Source organism: Puma concolor, chromosome B1, assembly GCF_028749965.1.
Source record: "Puma concolor isolate L17-30 chromosome B1, mPumCon1.1.hap2, whole genome shotgun sequence".
In the NCBI taxonomy this organism is placed as follows: domain Eukaryota; kingdom Metazoa; phylum Chordata; class Mammalia; order Carnivora; family Felidae; genus Puma; species Puma concolor.
The window spans coordinates 86,447,348-86,467,715 of NC_141670.1; the positions used below are offsets into that span (position 1 = coordinate 86,447,348).

The 20,368-nt window shown below is 35.2% G+C and overlaps 1 protein-coding gene across 2 annotated transcripts in view; it reads right to left on the reverse strand.

Annotated features, from left to right (window-relative positions):
- Positions 1-2,310: 2,310 nt before the first annotated feature.
- Positions 2,311-20,368, reverse strand: part of ELMOD2 (ELMO domain containing 2) — a 30,252-nt gene continuing 12,194 nt past the window's right edge. For both annotated transcript variants that reach the window (XM_025921957.2, XM_086704190.1), the window contains exons 4-9: positions 19,487-19,584; positions 19,114-19,243; positions 16,444-16,577; positions 13,138-13,206; positions 11,491-11,624; positions 2,311-4,683 (exon numbers count right to left, since the gene is read on the reverse strand). In XM_025921957.2, the coding sequence (XP_025777742.1) occupies positions 4,538-4,683; positions 11,491-11,624; positions 13,138-13,206; positions 16,444-16,577; positions 19,114-19,243; positions 19,487-19,584 (711 nt within the window). In that variant the 3' untranslated portion in view covers positions 2,311-4,537. The remainder of the gene's footprint in view (positions 4,684-11,490; positions 11,625-13,137; positions 13,207-16,443; positions 16,578-19,113; positions 19,244-19,486; positions 19,585-20,368) is intronic.

Here is a 20,368-nt window from a genome sequence, read left to right on the forward strand (position 1 = left end):
ACAGGTGGCAGGGAGAGAAAGAGAGAGAATCCCAAGCAGGCTACATACTCAGCACAGAGCCCGACATCGGGCTCCATCCCACAACCCTGGGATCACAACCTGAGCTGAATTTATGAGTTGGATGCTCAACTGACCTGAGCCAGCCGGGCGCCCCCCCCTTATTCTTTATTTATCTCACCAAGGTTAATCAGTATTATTAGTCTTTCCAGGCAACAAATTTTTACTTTTGTTGATTCTATTGTATGCATTTCTATTCCATGCATCTATGCTCTGACCTTTAATATCTCCTTCTTTATTTTCTTTACATTTATTTTGATCTTTGCCAAACTCCTTGAGATGACTGCTTTGTCTTTAATTTTCAGCCACTTTTTTCTAATACATACATTTTAAAGCTATAATTAGTATTAGCTTTAATAAAGTTCATTTGCTGAATCCAACCAGTTCCATATGCAGTATTTTTTAGTTCAAAATGATACACACACAGAGGAATGCTCTGCAGCTGTAAATAAATAGAATAAGGAAGATATGTATTAATATAAAAATGTATCTAAGATACACTGTAAAGTTAAAAGCACACTGCAGTGCAGTATGAATTATTCCTATCCTTTGTAAGAATGGGGGGTGGGAGTTTCTTTTTTTTCCAGCTCTTTTCTGGTCTCATAACCAATTGTTGTTACCCAATAACATCTTAAATAGGTAATTAGTGGATGAGTTAGTCACAAAAATAAAAATTTTCTGTGTATTCTGATTTACCCTATAGGAACATGATTAAAGGGTTAAATAAGGAAGTCACTGTTTCATGAACATAAATGGCTTAAGTAAGGGATGGGGAGGATAGGAAGAGACAGAAGGATTAGCAGAGCGGCTTGTAACAATTTTGACACACTTTTTTATTTGTTCACAACATTCTGAACAAAATGACATCACATTTAAACTATTGCTTTTACATATGAAGTTAATTGTTTTATCCAAAGTAGACAAAAATCGATTTCTTTAAGTTGACAACCAGCACTTTTTCCCCCAGGGAAAGCCACTGCTTATTTTTTTAATACATTAACAGAACCACAGAATTGCCCTATAATTAAAAAAAGAAAGAAAGAAAAAAAAAGGATTGCCCTATAATAGTTAGGTCTTACCTGAACTACATTTAAACTTTTTCTTGTCAAAAGGTGAAGCCAGAAAAAAAGAACCAGCTCACTCATGATTTCTCTCAGATGTTTAATAAGTCCCTTCGTCTTTGTTAAAAATCTGCTTGTGCGGAGAGGTTCATAAATGTGAAAATGGAAAGGAAGCCTCCCCAGACTTGTTCAGAGAGAAGTCAGGCGGACCATTTATCCTGAGAAAATAGCTGCTGGCCCCTGATCATTAATTCTAAACATTATTGCCCTCCAAGCCAAACTTCTCTTCCGTGCCATGATAGTGTGTAATCTTTTCTGCTCTGGAAACGAGAATTCCACTTTCCACTCATGTAATGCTGCTCCTTTGAGCAAATCTTTGACCAAGTTCTATTTCACTGAATGCAAAGGGGAGAAACAGTATTTAAACAATTATTAATACTGGAATAAAAATGAAGAGTACATATATTTTTCACATAGAAAAATACATACAAATCCAAGGAGCTGTTAAAGTAGAAAAAAAATCAGGATGGGCATTTTTTAAGAAAAAGATCCTGTTTTTTTTTTTTTTTTTTCAATGTTTATTTATTTTTGGGACAGAGAGAGACAGAGCATGAACGGGGGAGGGGCAGAGAGAGAGGGAGACACAGAATCGGAAACAGGCTCCAGGCTCTGAGCCATCAGCCCAGAGCCCGATGCGGGGCTCAAACTCACAGACCGCGAGATCGTGACCTGGCTGAAGTCGGACGCTTAACCGACTGCGCCACCCAGGCGCCCCAAAGATCCTGTTTTCTAAACTGGTGCCAGTAAGACACTGATTTTTATATCTAACTATATCACCATATTTATATACAAAGAGAGGCTGATCTAGGTTCACTGACATACTGATATCCCCTGATTCTCCCATTTCCCTAAAGATTGTCTTTCAGAACATACTTGAACTACGACCAGTATAATTCTATTTTTACACCATTCTTGTCACTGGCACGCTCTCTTTGATCTGGCATATACAAAAATTGATTTTAACATCGATTCACTTTTCTGATGCTAAAACAAACATAATTTTCCTGCTACTTCAATTCTATCACTACTTTGGTATTTTATTCATTATTACAGAAACAGGGAAGATTCTAAACATGGATTTTAAGACTACATAAAATTCTAACACACATATGCTGAAAGCAAGGAAAAATAGGACAGGAGACACAATTATATTTTTTCATGTATGTCACTATGTTACATTCTAATTTACAAGTGGGGACGCTTAGCGTGGCTTCCAGACTATCAAACTTTAGAATTTATTGGTATCTTTTAGACCAATTCACTACAGAGCTTCTGAAATGGTTATTGAGTATCTGAAGCAAAAGCAGGACAGTATCTATATTGTACAAACAGTGATGGATTTAAAGAACATATTACTGACCAAACTTTAAAATGACATTCTCAAAACATTATTACAAAGTGTTTTTCCTCCACAGAAGGCGAAAAACTTGATTACTTTAAAAAGTTTTCCCTTCCATACATACTTGTGTCATTCTTTATTAAGCATACTGACAAAGGTTTAAATCAGTTCCAGACCTCAGCTGTTGAAAGATTAAAATATAAAGGTAAGAATTTTCAGCATAAACATTAAAAGACTAACAGAATTGCTTTCCATGTAATAGTAAACACTATAAAATGAGCTTTAATGGTTAGCACCTGATCCTTACCAGGATTTTGCTACATCTCCTAGAACTGCAGAGCTAGAAACTAATGCACTGAAAGCATAAAGAAAAAATTGAGACAATCCCAGGGTTTAGAAGTCTCCTACAAGAAACCAATTTTAAATGCCTGTGATATGGAGACACTAAACCACCACAATCAATAATAAAGTGAACCCAAGTTTTACGTGTTTTATCCTGTTGAGAAAGTAATAGTTTTGATGCTGCGCTTTCAATGTGTGTGCTATACGACACTGCATCTGTTACTTTCCACTCAGATGTTTTTTACCTCTCTGACAAGTTTGCAGAAAGAGGTCTGTCAAGAGACATGAACGAACACTGAAAGTCTCGGGTCTTGCTACCACACAAGTCAGTCCTTAAGCACCTGATATACACATTTAAAGACGGGCTAACTCTCATCATATTTAAAATATGTCTTTAATAGGCCAGTTTCTGTAGGATTTAAGAACTTAGTGATCAGACAAACCTATCTTTAAACTCTTTTAGTTTTGCTAGGAGTACAAATGTCTAAAACACACAAGGAAGAAATCATTCCCATGAGAAGCTCATCACTATATAATCCTTGACAGCACTTGATGCCCTCCTGAGATTTTAGGAGAATAAAGCTATACGAAATGCACAGTCATCATCTTCAGGCTACCTTTGAATCCCACAGACCACTAACTCAAAGAATACCCATAAAGTCCATATACCATTATCCAGAAACACCATGGAGGCAAAGCAAAAAGAAGCAACAGTTAATCGTAAATAAAATAAACCAATGATGTTTCACCAGTATTTTTGAAAAGCTTTAAGTTTTCCTTTTGTATAAGTTCAAAGATAGTTTTATTGAAATAGCCACTGTCCTTTGAATACAGTCTAGATTTTCTTAGCCAATACATCTCTTTTCATAAACACTCACAGGCAGAGAAGCCTCATAAAAGGCCTTCACACCAAGCATTATTATTCTTTTCTACAACTGACTGAAAAGCAAATAACTGAAGATAAGAAAATGCTTTTAAGCTTTAAAATACCACTGTGATATTTTAAAGTGTGGTATTTAGAAACAAAAAAGCTAGTCACCAATACTGTCATTCTCTCATTATCCATTATGCTAAATAATCAGGGAAACCAAAAAAAAAAAGAGGCCATGATTCTTTATCCTGTCTGACATATCAATGCTTTTTGCTACTAACGAAGCAACATTAGGGCATGTGATTGAGATGCAAACAAAGAAAACCATGAAGAACTACTCTTCCTGTTAATTAACCTAGGAAGAAAACATGACAAAGAAAAAGAACAATCATCTCCAAACTAAAACACAAAAAAAATCTTAAAAGAGCTTTGAAAGGTTACGATACTGACTTGATAGTACAACACATAAAAATGAAAACTGATTCTTACACATTTTAATCAACCAATTAAATACAAATACCTGATTTGTACTTTTACACTACATGGGCTAAGTCCCAAGTTCCAAACTGTAGTTCACAGGACTCTACAGAAGGGATCTTTGGAAGGATAAGGTACCTTTGGAAAACAGTGTATAAACAACTGTAAACATACACTGATTGTCCACTAGCTTTCTTAAATAGAATTTCTGAAATCTTTTTGTAGGAAATTATATATAAGGAGTGTAATTGATCAGATACTTTCTATTACAACATATAAATTCTGTTGTGTGTGCAAAATGTGGTAGAAATAGAAGATACTACGGATGATTCATATTTTTAAAGTAAGTGATACATTACAATCCAGTAAGAGTCCTTTAATCTTTTCATGAAACTTCTCTCTATACATGTTGAAATACATAATGCTTTCTGGCTTTTCTTCAAACCAAAACTTGTCAAATTCATAGACAAGGTAACCTGCGGTTAAAGAAAAACAAAACATAAATATAGTCTCAGTAGGGGAATCACAACCAAACCACCTCATTTTAAAGTACAGGACCATCCTTTAAGTTATATATTAAAATACAATAATCAGGAATCATATTAAACTACTAGAAACCTGAAAAACCTTGTAAGAAATACTTTTGTTCAAAATAAGCAGGAATTTCAATAAAATATTTAGTATATTTACTGTTTGTCTCAAGTATCAATAAAATCCCTCAAATGTAAGAGATACAGTACTGTCAAAAGATGCCTTGGGAATAGGAAAAAAAGTTATTCCCAGAGACCCCTGAAACACAAATATGAAAGTAATGAGAAAATGTGGCACCTCGGTGGCTCAGTTGGTTAAGCGTCCAACTCCTGATTTCAGCTCAGGTCATGATCTCACGGTTCGTGAGTTTGAACCCTTCGTTGGGCTCTGCATTGACAGTGCAGAGCCTGCTTGGGATTCCCCACCCCCCACTCTCTCTCTTTTTCTCTCTCTCTCCCCACCCCCCCTCAAGTAAACAAAAAATCTGAAATAACAAGAAGACATTAGACAAGGATAAAGTACACAAAAGCCGTTTTCTATTGATTTATAAATCTAATAATTATTTCTACTTTCTTCAATGAACTATCAACATCTTCTCTTTTTAAAAAGAATACACAGTGCTTGCTTCGGCAGCATATACACTAAAAAAAAAAAGTATACACAAACTCTAAATAGTAGGCTTAATGTTTTTGTTTTTCAATATCCTCATGACAGTAGCCAAGTTAACCCTCAAAGTATTAACAGTACATAATAAAAATAAAAACGTAAATAGATACATTTACAAGCAAAAAATGTGAATTTAAAATCACTCTTAAACCATATTTGGATTCAACCAAATATATGTATTTATTTAACAAATGCTACTATAGTCATGCTCACCACTTGCTCATGTGTGTATTTACTCTCCCAGCAAGCCTATGATGTGGTATTGTTGTGGTATTGTTATTCCCATTTTACCGATGAAGAAATGGGGGGCACAGAGAGTTTTTACTTTTTTTTTTTTTTTTTTTTTAGTAATCTCTATGCCCAACATGGGACTAGAACTCATGATGCTGAGATCAAGAATCGCATGCTCTAGTGACTGAACCAGCCAGGTGCCCTGAGAGCTTAAGTAACTTGCCCAAATCATATAGTTCGCAAGTGGTCTCTATTATGTTATAAATTAGACTTTGTATCCACCAGAATCTCATTTCCTCTTCTGAGAGGATTTTTAATAAGGGATAGAAGTGACTTATTTCAGATAAATGGAGGAGGGGAGGGAAAGACAGTGACTACATAAAAGTGTGGCTAGATTATCATAATCAATTAGTATGAAAAAAAGTGAATTCCATTTTAGAAATTAGTCATAAAGCAAATACTAACAGTTAAGAACCATGACATTTCAACATTGAAATATCACTTCATAAGAAGGCCAATTTAAAAAAGATTTCAGAGTAATCTCTTGATATGATAAAACAGATTTTTGTTAACTAGGATATATGAGAACAGCAAAGAATAAGGCCTCTTTGAGCAGAGGGCTTTTCATTCCCAAAAGCCAAACTGAGAATGGTAAGCTTGTACTTATTTTTAAGTGGTATTGTTTTTAATTTTCATTTCATTCAAAATTTACTTTGTGCATACATTAGAATAGTAGATCTATAGAAATTATACATTCATATATAAATTGAACCTGTGCTCCCCCCCATGCCTACTCCCAATATATTGATAGGGACATACAATAAAAAATTTGGAGATTAATATGTTGGGTAGTATGAAAACTAAAACATCTATGCAAACTTGATATTTTTGTTTTAATTATATTTGGCAATTATATCTCATCTATTTACCATTCTTGTAAGTCCTCTAAATTGCTTTTCATTACTGCCTAAGCAAATGAGTATTTAGGTTTCGAACAAACTGCTCAAGTATAAGGTACTAGCAATTTCTTGCTTCAGAACTGAGTTGTTGGTTTATAATGTAAACTGGTCTCAGAGAAAGACCAGCCTGAGACTATAATGGCTAAATTGATTTAATGAGACATCAGGAAACTGCAGGAGATGAGAACAAAATTACAGAGGGCTGACAGGGCCTTGCAAGACTCTGAAAGCCTTGCAGAAATGGATGGAAAAGAGTTGTATCCACAAAGCACATCTATTGCTGTTTTGCCTCTAGGAGGTTTCAAACACTAGACTCAACAGAAACACCATACAAAATTTCTAACCTCAAAATTCCCCGTATGCTTTTACTGTCCCTGACCAAAGCCACAGGGGCACTTAAGGTTTTCCAAAAGGGGTTAAAAGAAGGTAACCATAGAAACAGGGATTAACTGTAAACTGGCATGAGGGATTTATTGGGATGATAAAAATGTTCTAAAAGTGGACTATGGTGTTAGTTGTATAACTCAGCAAATTTACCAAAACTCACTGAATTGTTCACTTGAAATGGGTGAATGTTATGGTATATAAATTATACCTCAATAAAGTTGTTATTGAGCCATAACTTTTCTGTTATACAAACTTGAGTTATTTTTTTTTGAATCACCAAACCACTCAGGTGACACTGGATATCTGCTTGCATTTTTGACATACAACACAAGGGTGACAGTGGAGCTAAGAAACTGAATTGGCACTCACTTGTTTCCAGCCTTGTCCATAGAGAACAGTAACACCAACAAAAAAGCAGTAGGGATAACGAGGGGAATGGGAGATGGAGATATATCACAGAGAAATAATATATGTGAAAGCTAATCTCTTTATAGTTCTTTATTCTACACAAAAACTTTGACCTTGGAATTGATTTGTGCAAATGAACTGGGCCCAGTCCCCCAACAAATAAGGTTTGAAATTATTTTCTAGTTAGAATATGCTCTTAAAAATAAAGAATATTTAAATACTTAAAAAAGAATATCTAAAAGAGTATCTAAAAAGAATATCTAAAAATAAAGAATATAAGAATAAAACCTTAATTAAGACAAAAAACTTCAGGGGCACCTGGGTGACTCAGTTAAACTGTGTCGGCTCAGGTCATGATCTCACAGAGCTTGAGTAAGAGCCCCACATCAGGTCTCTGCTGTCAGCACAGAGGCCACTTTGGATCTTCTGTTCCCCCTGTCTCTGCCAATCCCCTGCTCATTCTCTCTCAAAAAATAAGCATTTAGGGGCACCTGGGTGGATCAATAGATCGAGCATCCAACCTCGGCTCAGGTCATGATCTTGCAGTTCGTGAGTTTGAGCCCTGCGTCAGGCTCTCTGTGGTCAGCACAGAACCCGCTTTGGATCCTCTGTCCCCCCCTCTCTCCCCCGCTCAATATGTGCTCTCTCTCAAAAATAAATAAACATTAATAATAATAATAATAAATAAACAAAGATTTTTTTAAAAAAGACATAAAACTTTACAGTAAAGGGTATAAAAATCAATTTGGGGGAGGAAACTCCAGTGTATAAGATTAAGAGAGGTGTGTGTGTGTGTGTGTGTGTGTGTGTGTGTGTGTGTGTGTTTGCTTTAAATGTTCCAAGAAATTTGAAACATAAGCTTAATTGTTTCTAGGATGATGCACAGCTCTTATGAATCTAGAACTGATAAAAACAAGGCAACTGAGAAAGGCAACTATAATGACTTTTGCACCTCAGATATTACCTTGATGCTCTTCCTAGACAGGAGCCAAACAAGATGCTGATGCTGAGGGCACTGAGATCAACAATATCCAAAGATGCTCGTGTTACCCATAAATAGGGGCAAAAATACTGGGCAGAAGTCATTTTGCACTGCGTTCTTACCTACCACACTTTGCATTTACTTGAATATGGTAAAATGTTTAATTTGGGGGAGGGGAGAATTTTTTGATTGTTTCTTTTTATATTTGTTTTATGTTCAGTTGGCATCTTTAAACAAGCATATATTTCATAGAGCAAACAAATTATCAGAGGCCATCAGTGAAGTCCCAGGAGTCTAGACACTATGCTAAAAGTCAATGAGAGGTTTAGGGGAGTAAATCAAACAAGACTAATGGGGATAAATAGTTCCCTGGCAACAAGATGAAAGATAAGACCTGGAGAACAGGGAAAAGATGATGCAGATTTGGATAAAAATCTGTTCAAAACGCCCAACCCCTAAAAAAGGAGACTGGCTGAGCTTGACCCAAGGCAAGGAAGGGTCTCTTCCCAGCTCATAGGACGAACACACAGACTTAGAGTCTGTACTAATGGATAGGTATGCTGGGGCTATACTGACCCGGTTTCACGATTTTATCTGGGAGCAGCCAAGGCACGGAGGCATCTCCAGTACAGTCAGGAAGGGCCAGGAGGGTGTATAAATAAAACTACAATGATAACTCTGCTATGGTAAAGGAAACCAGTGCCCCTAGGCAGATCATCGACAGGGGTCCTAGGGACCTGAAAAACCTGACCCTCCATCTGAAAACACATTGTATCAACTCCTACTTTGTGTGCCCATCCCCATGAGATCCTTTAACCTTTTCCATTAAAAAAAAAAAAAAAAAAAAATCTAGACATCCAAATGCTGGAGGCTAAAGAGAGAGGTTGGCCTTAAGATGTACATTTTGGCATCACTAGTACATATATGGTATGTCAAACAGGGGACTAGATAAAACCACTTGGAGATAGAATGAAGGGCTGAAGACAGAAGGGGGTCTAGGGCTGGGCTCTGAGGTGCTCCTACATTTAGTAAGGGAGTAGATGAAGGCTCAGCATAAAAAGTCTATGGATGAGTCAGTTGGGGCCAGAGAAAAGACAAAAGAATGTGCCATCAGAAAAGCCTAGATAAGGTTGCAAGAAGAAAGGCATGGTCGTTTAAGCCTGGTGCTGCTAAAAGTATCAAATAACACAAAGACAAAAAAGGTGGCAAGTGGATCTGGCAACAAAAAAGTTGTTCATGTATTTGAAAAAATCCGTTTTAGCAGTGTAGTAGGAAGAGAAACCAAACTGGAGTTAGAAAAAAGATGAGCAGTTAGGATGTGAAAACAGCATTTATTTTAAAAGTTCAACAACGAAGGGGAGCAGATAAATGGGAGTGGTAACTGGAGGTAGATGCCGCACTAAGGGAATGTTTCGTTTTGGTTTGGAAAATGAAGGCTCCATAAATGCAGAGATTTTGCCTCATTTCTGCCATATCCCCAGTGCCCAGAACAGCATCTGACACACAGCAAGTGAATGAATGAATGAATGGGAGATACCAAAGCAGGTCACTAGTTCTGATAAAAATATTCCAAAAGAGGAGAAGAGAAGAATAATAGAGAAAGAAATGGGTAGCCAAAGGAACAAAGTCTCTGATAAGACTTGAGAACGTCATGTCTAAACTGAGATTTGAAAGATGAGTAGCAACACCTAGAAAGAAAGGAGGTACCAGAACAGTGCTCCAGGCAGAGTGAAAGGTCCAGAGTCAAGAGAGAGCACGACACATTTGCTCACCTAAAAGAAGACCAGGGTGCCTAAATTTCAGACTGTAGGGAGTTGGTGTTTGGCAGAAGATGAACCTGGAGAAGTTACCAAGGTATGGATTATGAAAGGCCTTCTAATGGAACCTTTTAAAGAATTGTAGGCAGTGGAACAAAACGATTAGATTTTCATTTCATTTCATTTTATTTTATTTTATTTTTTTAATGTTTATTTATTTTTGAGACAGAGAGAGACAGAGCATGAACAGGGGAAGGTCAGAGAGAGAGGGAGACACAGAATCGGAAGCAGGCTCCAGGCTCCAAGCTGTCAGCACAGAGCCCGACGCGGGGCTCAAACTCACGGACCGTGAGATCATGACCTGAGCCGAAGTCGGACGCTTAACCGACTGAGCCACCCAGGCGCCCCTAGATTTTCATTTTAAATAGTCCTATCTTCAATGTGTAGAAGAACTGGAAGAAGGTCATCAGAGAAAGACTAGTGAAAAAGCTAAAACAGTAATCTAGTAACAAAAGCCTGATGTCATGCAGTTACAAGGGGGATGGGAAAAAGTAGATAAAGGCAAGAGAAATTTAGGAAGCGACACGCCGGGAGTAAGAGATCAAGTGAAGGCCAGGGAGGCTGTGTGAAGGAGAGACTTGGATGACACCTTCAACAATGGAGATGAAGAAGTTATGATTCGGCAATTTATTACCTAACTAGTTTCCTATATCCTGCCAGCATGCAAAAGGTGTTACAAAAAGATCAAGAAAAGTAGAATGGGAAACTATGCTAGGTTTAAATTCTTTGCCTGTGAGCAATAGCTTCACAAGATAAGTTCATTTGATTAAACCTTCAGTGTGCAAATACCATCACAATAAAAGTTAATGGAACAGTGGTAATAATGACAGCATTAGGAACAGTTATTAAGTACCACGAACCTAATACAAGAAAACCTGGCCTTGAAAAGGGGGTGGGGTGGGGATAGGAGGTGGGGAACGTTCCTTTAAATTTTCTTACAAGACTAACAAAATAATCTGTGAATGGCCTGTCCTTGACTCAGCAGCATTCACTAACCAGTATTCAAGAGAGAAAATTCATTTTATAGTTGACTACAAAAATGGATGTCTACAGAAAAACTGCATAAATCCTAAATTTGCATATATGTGAAAAAACTGCCTTGCTGAATTTTTTTATTCAGCAAATATAGAAACTGATGGTAAAATACTCTTGGGGACCCATCTACCATTATTTCCCTGTTTTTCAAAGACCCTAAATAAAAGCATAAGTTATATACTTAATAGAGATATTAAATTATATATCTTCCTAATGATTTAAAGATTCTCTTAGAAATACCTAGTTTTAAGTCATTTTAATACTCACAATAAAACTGATGAAAGTGTTCCATTGTCGGTATACCAGGAACAAAGTTGTAGAGATGAAACTTCAAAGCTTCACTCTTTAGCAAGCTATAAGCCATCTCAGTAAGGTTGATTCCAACTATTGCATAAGAATACCTATGTCAGAAACATTACCAGTTATACCAGCTAGCCAAACAGCTCATAAAATAACTTTAAAATTATGCAAGAAATCAGTGAAAAGTTACTTTGATCCATTTCTAATACAGTATTGATTCTATAATAATCTCTACCTATTAAGAAAAATAAACCAGAATAGATAAAAGATTTCTGTTCTTTTAGAGGCTGTTGACTTTCTGGATATAATCTAAGAAAGTAAAAATGAAGCTTTGGATACAAAAATACTGACTCAAAGGGGCACATGCACCCTGACGTTTATAGCAGTTTTATCAACAAAAGCTAAATTATGGAAAGAGCCCAAGTGTCCACTGACTGATGAATGGATAAAGAAGATGTGGTGTGTATGTATGTACACACACATGCACACGCACGCACACACACATACACACACACACACACACACACACACACACACACACACACACACGATGGAATACTACTTAGCCATCAAAAAGAATGAAATCTTGCCATTTGCAACAATGTGGACAGAGCTAGAGTATATTATGCTAAATAAAACAAGTCAGTCAGGAAAAGAAAAATACCATACGATTACACTCATGTGGAATTTAAGAAACGAAACAGATGAACATAGAGTAAGGAAAAAGAGAGAGAAGAAAACCATAAGAGAGTCTTAACTATAGAGAACTGAGGGCTGATGGAGGGAGGTGAGTAGGGAATGGGCTAGGTGAGTGATGGGTATTAAGAACGGCACTTGTGATGAGCACAGGATGCTATATGTAAGTGATGAGTTACTAAATTCTACTCCTGAAACCAATATTACACTATCTTAACTAACAAGAATTTAAATAAAAATCTGAAAAAAAATCCAATATATATGTTTGTGTGTGTGTATATACACGCATATGTGTGCATGTATGTATATACACACACATATATGTAAAGCTATAAATGAATAAATAAATAAATATGAAGCTTTGGTCACACAAATACCAAAAACCAAAATCCTTAAAAAAATTAAAAAGAGTACTACATACACTCTCATTGACTTCTAACACACACTGGGTAACCTGACATTTTCTCCATTATCAGAGTATTTATTTTTATAATGTAATATTTTAATAACATTTTTTCAAATATAGGGCTCATTGGAATATAAGAATAAAATAATAATGACAAAGCTAATAATAGGGCCTCATTTGCATTTCACTTCACAATTTTCAAAGCTATTTTTCATTTTCCTATTTCTATTTCAAAGCTATTTCCTATTCCTATTTTCAAATCTATTCCTCAAGAAACTTTCTTAAAGTTCCTTACCTCCATTTTATAGACAAACTATATCTTGTGACAAAAATATACTGAATACAAAACTGATTTAACTTTTAAAATAATGTATCATGCAATATCCTTTATAAAGTTCTTATTAAAAATAATCTCATTTTTTAAAATACCATGAAATACTTTCAAATCCAGATAATCTCATCAACACTTTAACATTCAAGAATTTATAGTTGCCTTGATCTATCCAGCTTACCCTAATTTTGGATGATTTGAACGGGAAAGAATCTGGTGAGCTTCACTGGTGTAGTTTTCACTGAAATACCTTTAAGAAGTTTAGGAAAAATAATAAAATACATCATTCAAATTGAAGATATCCAGGAGAAATTTAAAAAACTACTGTTAAGACGATAATACTGCCACAATCATCCCAATCTCCATCTCAAATCATTTCAGGTACTCGGAAATGCTTCTGAGTCAAAATTTAATTCTGAGCTATCAGGCCTATCCTGTTAGTACAGGGCATGGGCCCTTGGCAAGGCTTTAAAGTACTTAAGCAAACAAATGATTTAACAAGAGGCGTTCTATCTATCTTTAAAACAGATCTAGAGTTCTTCTTGTTTGTTTGTTGTGACTTTAAATTTTCTATAAAATAGTCCATGTGTGCCTGTTGGGACATCATCCTTTCACCTTGGCTTATTTCTTCTATTGCAGCTTAGGTCAGTATTGTGTAATGGTGTTTTCCGTGCAAACAGAAGAAGGTCAATAGCCTTTCTTCTGCACTTAAAAATACCCTCCTTGGTCAGTGGTTTAACTAAAATGCTGGCCATAAAACAGAAGTATTAGCAGGTACCACAGAGAAATATATAAAGCTATCTGTTTGTAGGCTCATACATCCTGTTGGCTTATAGTAATGAAACTTCTTTGAGTTCTTAAAGCTAGGGACTAGTCTATTCAACCTTCTGGATCACCTCATGACGCACTGGTACTCATACACATATACATATATACTTATATGAGGATAAGAAGTAGAATAAAAAGTGGATTTCCATGGCTCATTTAAATTTTAGAGGGCATAATCATTGAGATTTTCATAAAGTACAGAAATTTCTAACCAAATTTTCCGATTTTCCTTCTATAGATTAATAATATAGATTTCCATTTTTCTTTACTGGCTCTAACATTCAACCCATTAAAAAACAAGAGTTAACTCAGAAGTCTGTGAATGAAGGATCATTCATGAATGAAGGCGTATCCATGAACCACCTTAAATTATGCATGATTTTTCTGAGTATACATTTTCTGGGGAGAGAATATACAAAACTTTCATCAGATTCTCAAAGGGATCTATAACTCCCCAAAAAGGAAAAGTTCGGTTTTAGTGCAATGCTTTCCTTACATACTCTCATTTTTCTTCCTTATCCCTAGGTTGGCTCTAAGGATGCCTTTACTAAACTATTTATATTTCATTTTCATACATGATACTAATATAATTCAGTATTACATTATTATTTCAATAATCAAGTTACTCTTAAAATACTCAATCTGTAACACAGAACAGTATTTAATTTCCTTGATGAACTTATAGTCAACCCCTATCTTAACAGCATCTAAGAAAAAGGAACATCTGTGCAATAAGGAAAACTATTCCTTACAATAATCTGCACTGAATTCCCTCCCTCCTTCCTATCCTCCTTCCCTCTCACCTGCTTGCCTGCCCGCCTTCTATCCTTCTCCTTCCTTCCTTCCTAACTTTTCTCCGTTCCTACATACAGTTTTGGCTTTAATTTGTATGTTCTTCTAGTCACCTGTTTCTATTTGCTCCTCTATTCAGATTTCTTCTTGAATTCTTCAGTCTCTCTTGAACTCATTTTCTGTACAGTATCCTTTATTCTTCTACACCTGCCTCAACATTCATTTACCTAGGTCATTATTATCAAACTACCAGCTATATTTCAAAGCAACAAAATATCTCAAGAGATTAGATAACGAAGGCAGAGAAAGATAAAAAATAAATTACATGTGGATATTTGAACAGCTCGCCTGCTTGTTGACTGTATTGCTACTTTGACCCCGAAGACTCATAGCTCCATACACAGAACAACAAACATAACTGTAGAGGAATCAGCTCTGATTTTTTCTGTTTTCAACCATCTCTAGTACATCATTGGCAATCAAATAACTATTAACATATGTGCGTCTTGGTCATTTTTCAAATTAGTAATATTAGCTCCACATAAAAGTGTCTGTAAATCATTTAAAGGTCTATTGGAATCCCTTACTACAGTCTTGAATCAAATCCTACCAACTTATTTCAATGTTAAGTTAAATTAAGTGCCCCCCTGGCAAATGCTGAAAAATCTTGATTTCTTAGGAAAAGAGCAAGAAGCAATGTTACTCATAAAAAGAAAAGAAACATCAGAATAGTGTTCAGCTAACTGAGGTTCAAGTATCTGTGTAATTTACAAGTACCAAGAAAAAAGATGGTTTTTAAAGGTTAAGAACAAAGAATCCATGTGTTCTGAAAAACAATGAATTTTAAAATATTTTATAATTCTTCCAAGTGGAAACAAACTGCATTTATTCTACTTCAATTCCAACTGGAAGTTTGTTTATCGAAGTAGAAAACTGGCAATCTCACTTTTTGTAATTATTATTTTTATATTATGTTACATCTTTGGCAGTTGTACTTACAGGGAATCTTTATACTTATAAAATTTAGATATTACAGAAAATTAAATACTTTTGTAACTGGAAAAAAAACTGGAGATATCAAAACCCTCCTGTGTCTGTTTTCCCCAAAAATAGCTTTATCCATACAAATCTAGTCATTTTTTCTCAATATTAACAATCGAGCACAGTTTTAGGAATAATTTTTTCACAGTGACAACCATCCAAACTTTGCTACTGGTTACATTTCCCATTCTAGGCACTTTATAGTCTATAAAACACAATTCGAGGAGAGACCCAAACACTAGAATCTTTTAATTTGCATATCCACATCCATATTAATCTTTCAGTTTATTTTCTAGAATAGTTTTGCCATCAATTCTGACTTTAATCACATATTTTGGAATTTCATGTATGTGCCCAAGTGTAAGTATTAAAGGAGAAAAAAACAAAAAGAGAGAGTTCATATAGGCTCTGAAAAGTCAGGGCTTTGGATCACTTGTTACAGATGGTGAAGAATAAGTGTGAAGACACTTTATTTGTATCTTATCGAGTTGTATTTCCCAAAATGGAATTAGAGAATCAAGAGAGAAGAGGCAAGAAGATAAAAAGAGTAAGAAAAGAATGTATATAATTACTTAAGAGGTATCAGAAAGGAGGCCAGGGAGAGAAAGGAAGAAGAAAGATATTAGTAAGCAAAGAAATCATACACACAGAAAATCTTTCCCATGTTTTCATATTGTTGCCAGCACATCAGTAAATACTTCTAGCAGTGTAGCTATTCAAATTCAGAGAAAGTGTGAAACAACTAGATCAATTATTAGAGTTAAATAATATTGGAGGTTCCATGTAATTTCACTTAGAGAAGAAAAAAAAGTTTATTTTCACTTACACGAGATTGATTAATCCAAGTATGCCCATGCCTCTGAAGTCTGTTTTGGGATCATCACCCTGGAAACCAATGTCAGCCCACTGCTTGGAGATTCTAGCCTTCAACTTTTTCGTGGGCATTAGAAGATTCCAAAGCTGTACAAACATGCTTCCATATTACAAATAATAGTGATGTTCTTAATTTACCAAGACATTTTTCTTCTCATAGCTAATATGAGTTAAGTCAAATGCTTTCAATGTTAAATAGCTTTTGTAGACAAATTATAGGTTCAACAAAAACTATACTTAAGAGAACATTACAATTATCCTAAAAAATGCAGCGTACTTACCTTAACTTAAAAGACTGATATAAAGAACAGTAGACTTTGAAAAAGTGTCAAGTATACAGATATCTAAAACAGTGAAGTATCTTTATTTACTAAGTAATACATATATACCAGCATTGGTAAACTGCCTCCTTAAGAAAAACACTGTTAGGTACTTGGTCCTTGCCTCAAACACTAAATACTTAAGTAGGCTCCACTCTAATGGTGAGTGATTGGTCCCTAATCAGAAGGGAGACAGGGAGGGAATCATGAAGAAGTAAGACTGCTAGTATTTCAATCCATACGATCATTATTTTATAAATTTTCATAATTTTAAAAGAAAAATATAATATGGCTTGGTTTCAAGTAAATATGTTCCTTAAGACTGAGGATTTAAGAACAGAAATCAAATATTAGCAACAAACTAACCAAAGCAAAATAAAGTTGAAAAAATTTAATCCTTTTCTAAATTCAATACCACAAAAGTCATCAAAGAAAACAGACTTATAAAAATTATTAAAAAGTTTGTGAATATTTGCAGAACAGAAATACCTGCATTTTTTTCCATTTCACTACCATTTCAGGCATTGTTGAGTAAAGGACTCCTAATGAAAGGAGTATCCTGTCACCTAAAATAAAATGTGAAGACTTGTGACTTTAAGACAGGGTCAAGACTCTGGCCCCGAAGTGAATCCAGGCATTACATTAGATTTTACCTGGTCTCTTCTCTTTTTACTAACATACTGGCATCTCTCCATGAGTTTGGCAAGGGGTTTGATGATGGGTGGCTCAGTTGGTTAAGTGTCCAACTCTTGGTTTCGGCTCAGGTCATGGTCTCCCATTTCGTGAGTTTGAGCCCCACATCAGGCTCTGTGCTGACAGTGCAGAGCCTGCTTAGGATTCTCTCTCCCCCTCTCTCTCTGCCCCTCCCCCATTTACTCTCTCTGTCCCTCTCAAAATGAATAAACTTAAAAAAATTAAAAATAAAATAAAGTAAAATAAAATGCACAAATATCAAACTGCTGGGTTCCATCTCTGGTGATTCTGATTTCATAGGGCAAAAGTAGAACCTTCAATTCTAAATATTAAGACACTGGTTAACTCTAGTGAAGGTGGGCCTTAAACTACACTTACAGAAACACGTACCTCCTTTACCCACAGAGACTGCTGAGTCTGTGCAATGGCTGGGTGGTTCACTGCCAGCAACTGGCTTTTTACCTTTAAAACTGGGTTTCATGATGAATCACTAAGATAAAAATTCCCTTGACTAAAATGCTTGGATTTACATCTTACCCCTTCTAAAGGGAAGGTATTATGTAAAAAGGGTCAGAAGTTAAGGGAATAATGATTAACAATGAGGATATAAACAGAGGGCAAGCCACAGTGAGTGCCCAGCACAATTCTAAAACTTTGTGTTTTTTTGATTTTTTTTCTATAACTTTAAATATACAAATTCAGTCTACACTAACAGCCCTTTGAGATACGTATTTTCATCATTCTCATTTGACAAAATCAAGTTTTATTTTTAATTTTAAAATTAAGTGAAGTATGTATTTATACTCTTTTTGAAAAACAGGGTTGTTTTTTTTTTAACTTGTCTCTTACTGTTACTTAGATACTACTAATGCCTCTTTCTACAGCATTTTTATGTATAACAAACTCCTAACTCCAAGTACAATGTGCTATTTTCTTTGACTTTAACCATTAAAAATAAAATTGGCCCTAAAGCAAATTACTTTATCTTCTTTGGGCCTTAGAATCCTCATCCCTAAACCTAAAATGAAGATGCTAGATCAGATGATCTGGAAAGCTTATTCCGGGTATACTAATCTCTAATTTTGGCCTCTCACCAGCCTCACGTATTTATACTTTAGAAATAAGAAATAGGAAAATTCAAAGTAAATTTTATTACTTTATTAATTTTTAAATCTATGGTGGCATTATTTGGCAATTCACATTCCATAAATCCTAAAATATTTGACATAATAATATGAAATGGGACATCCATGTTCACAATTTGAAAGTAAGCTAAAAAAAATGCCTAACTTAAATGAGCGATTTATACAAAAAGTAGAGGGAACATCTGAAGCTTATGGACTCATACTTATCAGTTAAAAAGATATCTCTCTTAATAAGTTTACCTTTTATTTCAGAATTAAAAACATTAAAATTTATGTGAATATATTTTAAAGAGGCTTATCAGAATATTATAAAAATAGTTAACTCAAAATCTTTTGCTAACAAAAGGGGCAAAGAAATTGGATGACTGTGTAAGCCTCTAGAATTTGCACACAGACCTTACTAGCTCAAGCCCAATTTATTTTTCCAGTGTCCAATAACTCCAAATACTGAAAACAAAATTTTACCTTGAGAAGCAGCTTTTCATGTTGGAGGTTATCAGAATCATATGGCCTTTTCCTCACACTCTCTACATCCAAATAGAGCTGTTTATAACCGGATATCTGCAGTAAGCATGCCTTCATGCAGATTTTAAAACTGAAAACGATAAAATTATTATTTTTAAAAATCACATCTTCTTATCACAATGTCTTCCATAGCTTGTGGTTCGTATGTCTATTTAGAAAGCATCTCCTCAATTCCTCATCTAGTGAAGTGAAATGGTTGAAATGGATGATCTCTACAAATCCTTCAGCTCCAATATTTTATAACTGTGCATGTGATCTCCACACCTCACCATACAAGTGTATAATAAAAGAGAATACTGTAAAGACAGCATACCTGGCATCCTTCTCAGGGTTAATATTCTTTTCCTTCATTATATCTTCTACACATTTGTCTACTTCACTCTGAACAACAAGTGTTGCTTTCTGCAAAACCTGTTTATGTGAAAGAAAGCTGAATGAGGAAAATCCCTTATAGTTGAAACACAACAGTAAGTTTTGGGGGCATTTAGTCTTTACAATGCATATATTAAAATGCAAAATAAACCAAATTTGCTTCACTACAGCTAAAATCATACATACACACATACAAACAAATATAAAAGAGAAGCAGCATGATGTATCAGATAAAGGCTTCTTCAACTGGAATCAATAGGTTCTCAACTGGTAAGTTCTTAGCAAATGAGCTACCACCACAGTGGGTGCATGAAGCAGATATATAAGTTTTTTAAATTACATAACAAAAACATGTGTACAAAAATTTTAATGCAGAAGTTAAAAAAAACTTGGGGCATCTGGGTGGATCAGTCAGTTAAGCTTCTGACTTCGGCTCAGGTCATGATCTCACAGCTTATGAGTTCGAGCCCCACAGTGGGCTCTGTGCTGACAGCTAAGAGTCTGGAGCCTGCTTTGGATTCTGTCTCCCTCTCTCTGCTCCTCCCCTACTCGTCCTCTGTCTCTCTCTCAAAAATAAATAAATATAAAAAAAAAAAAAGGTTAAAAAACTTGAATGCAGAAGAGCAGAAAGAACTCAAATATTCTTGCAATTACTGACCCCCCAGACATAGCCCATGGTAACAGATATCCTTAGTCTTTTTTCTACGCATATAAAGCAGATTTCTTACATAATACGTCCTATAAATGTCCACTGGATCCTTCTTTCAACAATCAAACAAGTTCAGGTCTTTCTTACCCTTAAAAAGTTTCTTTAACTTTTATC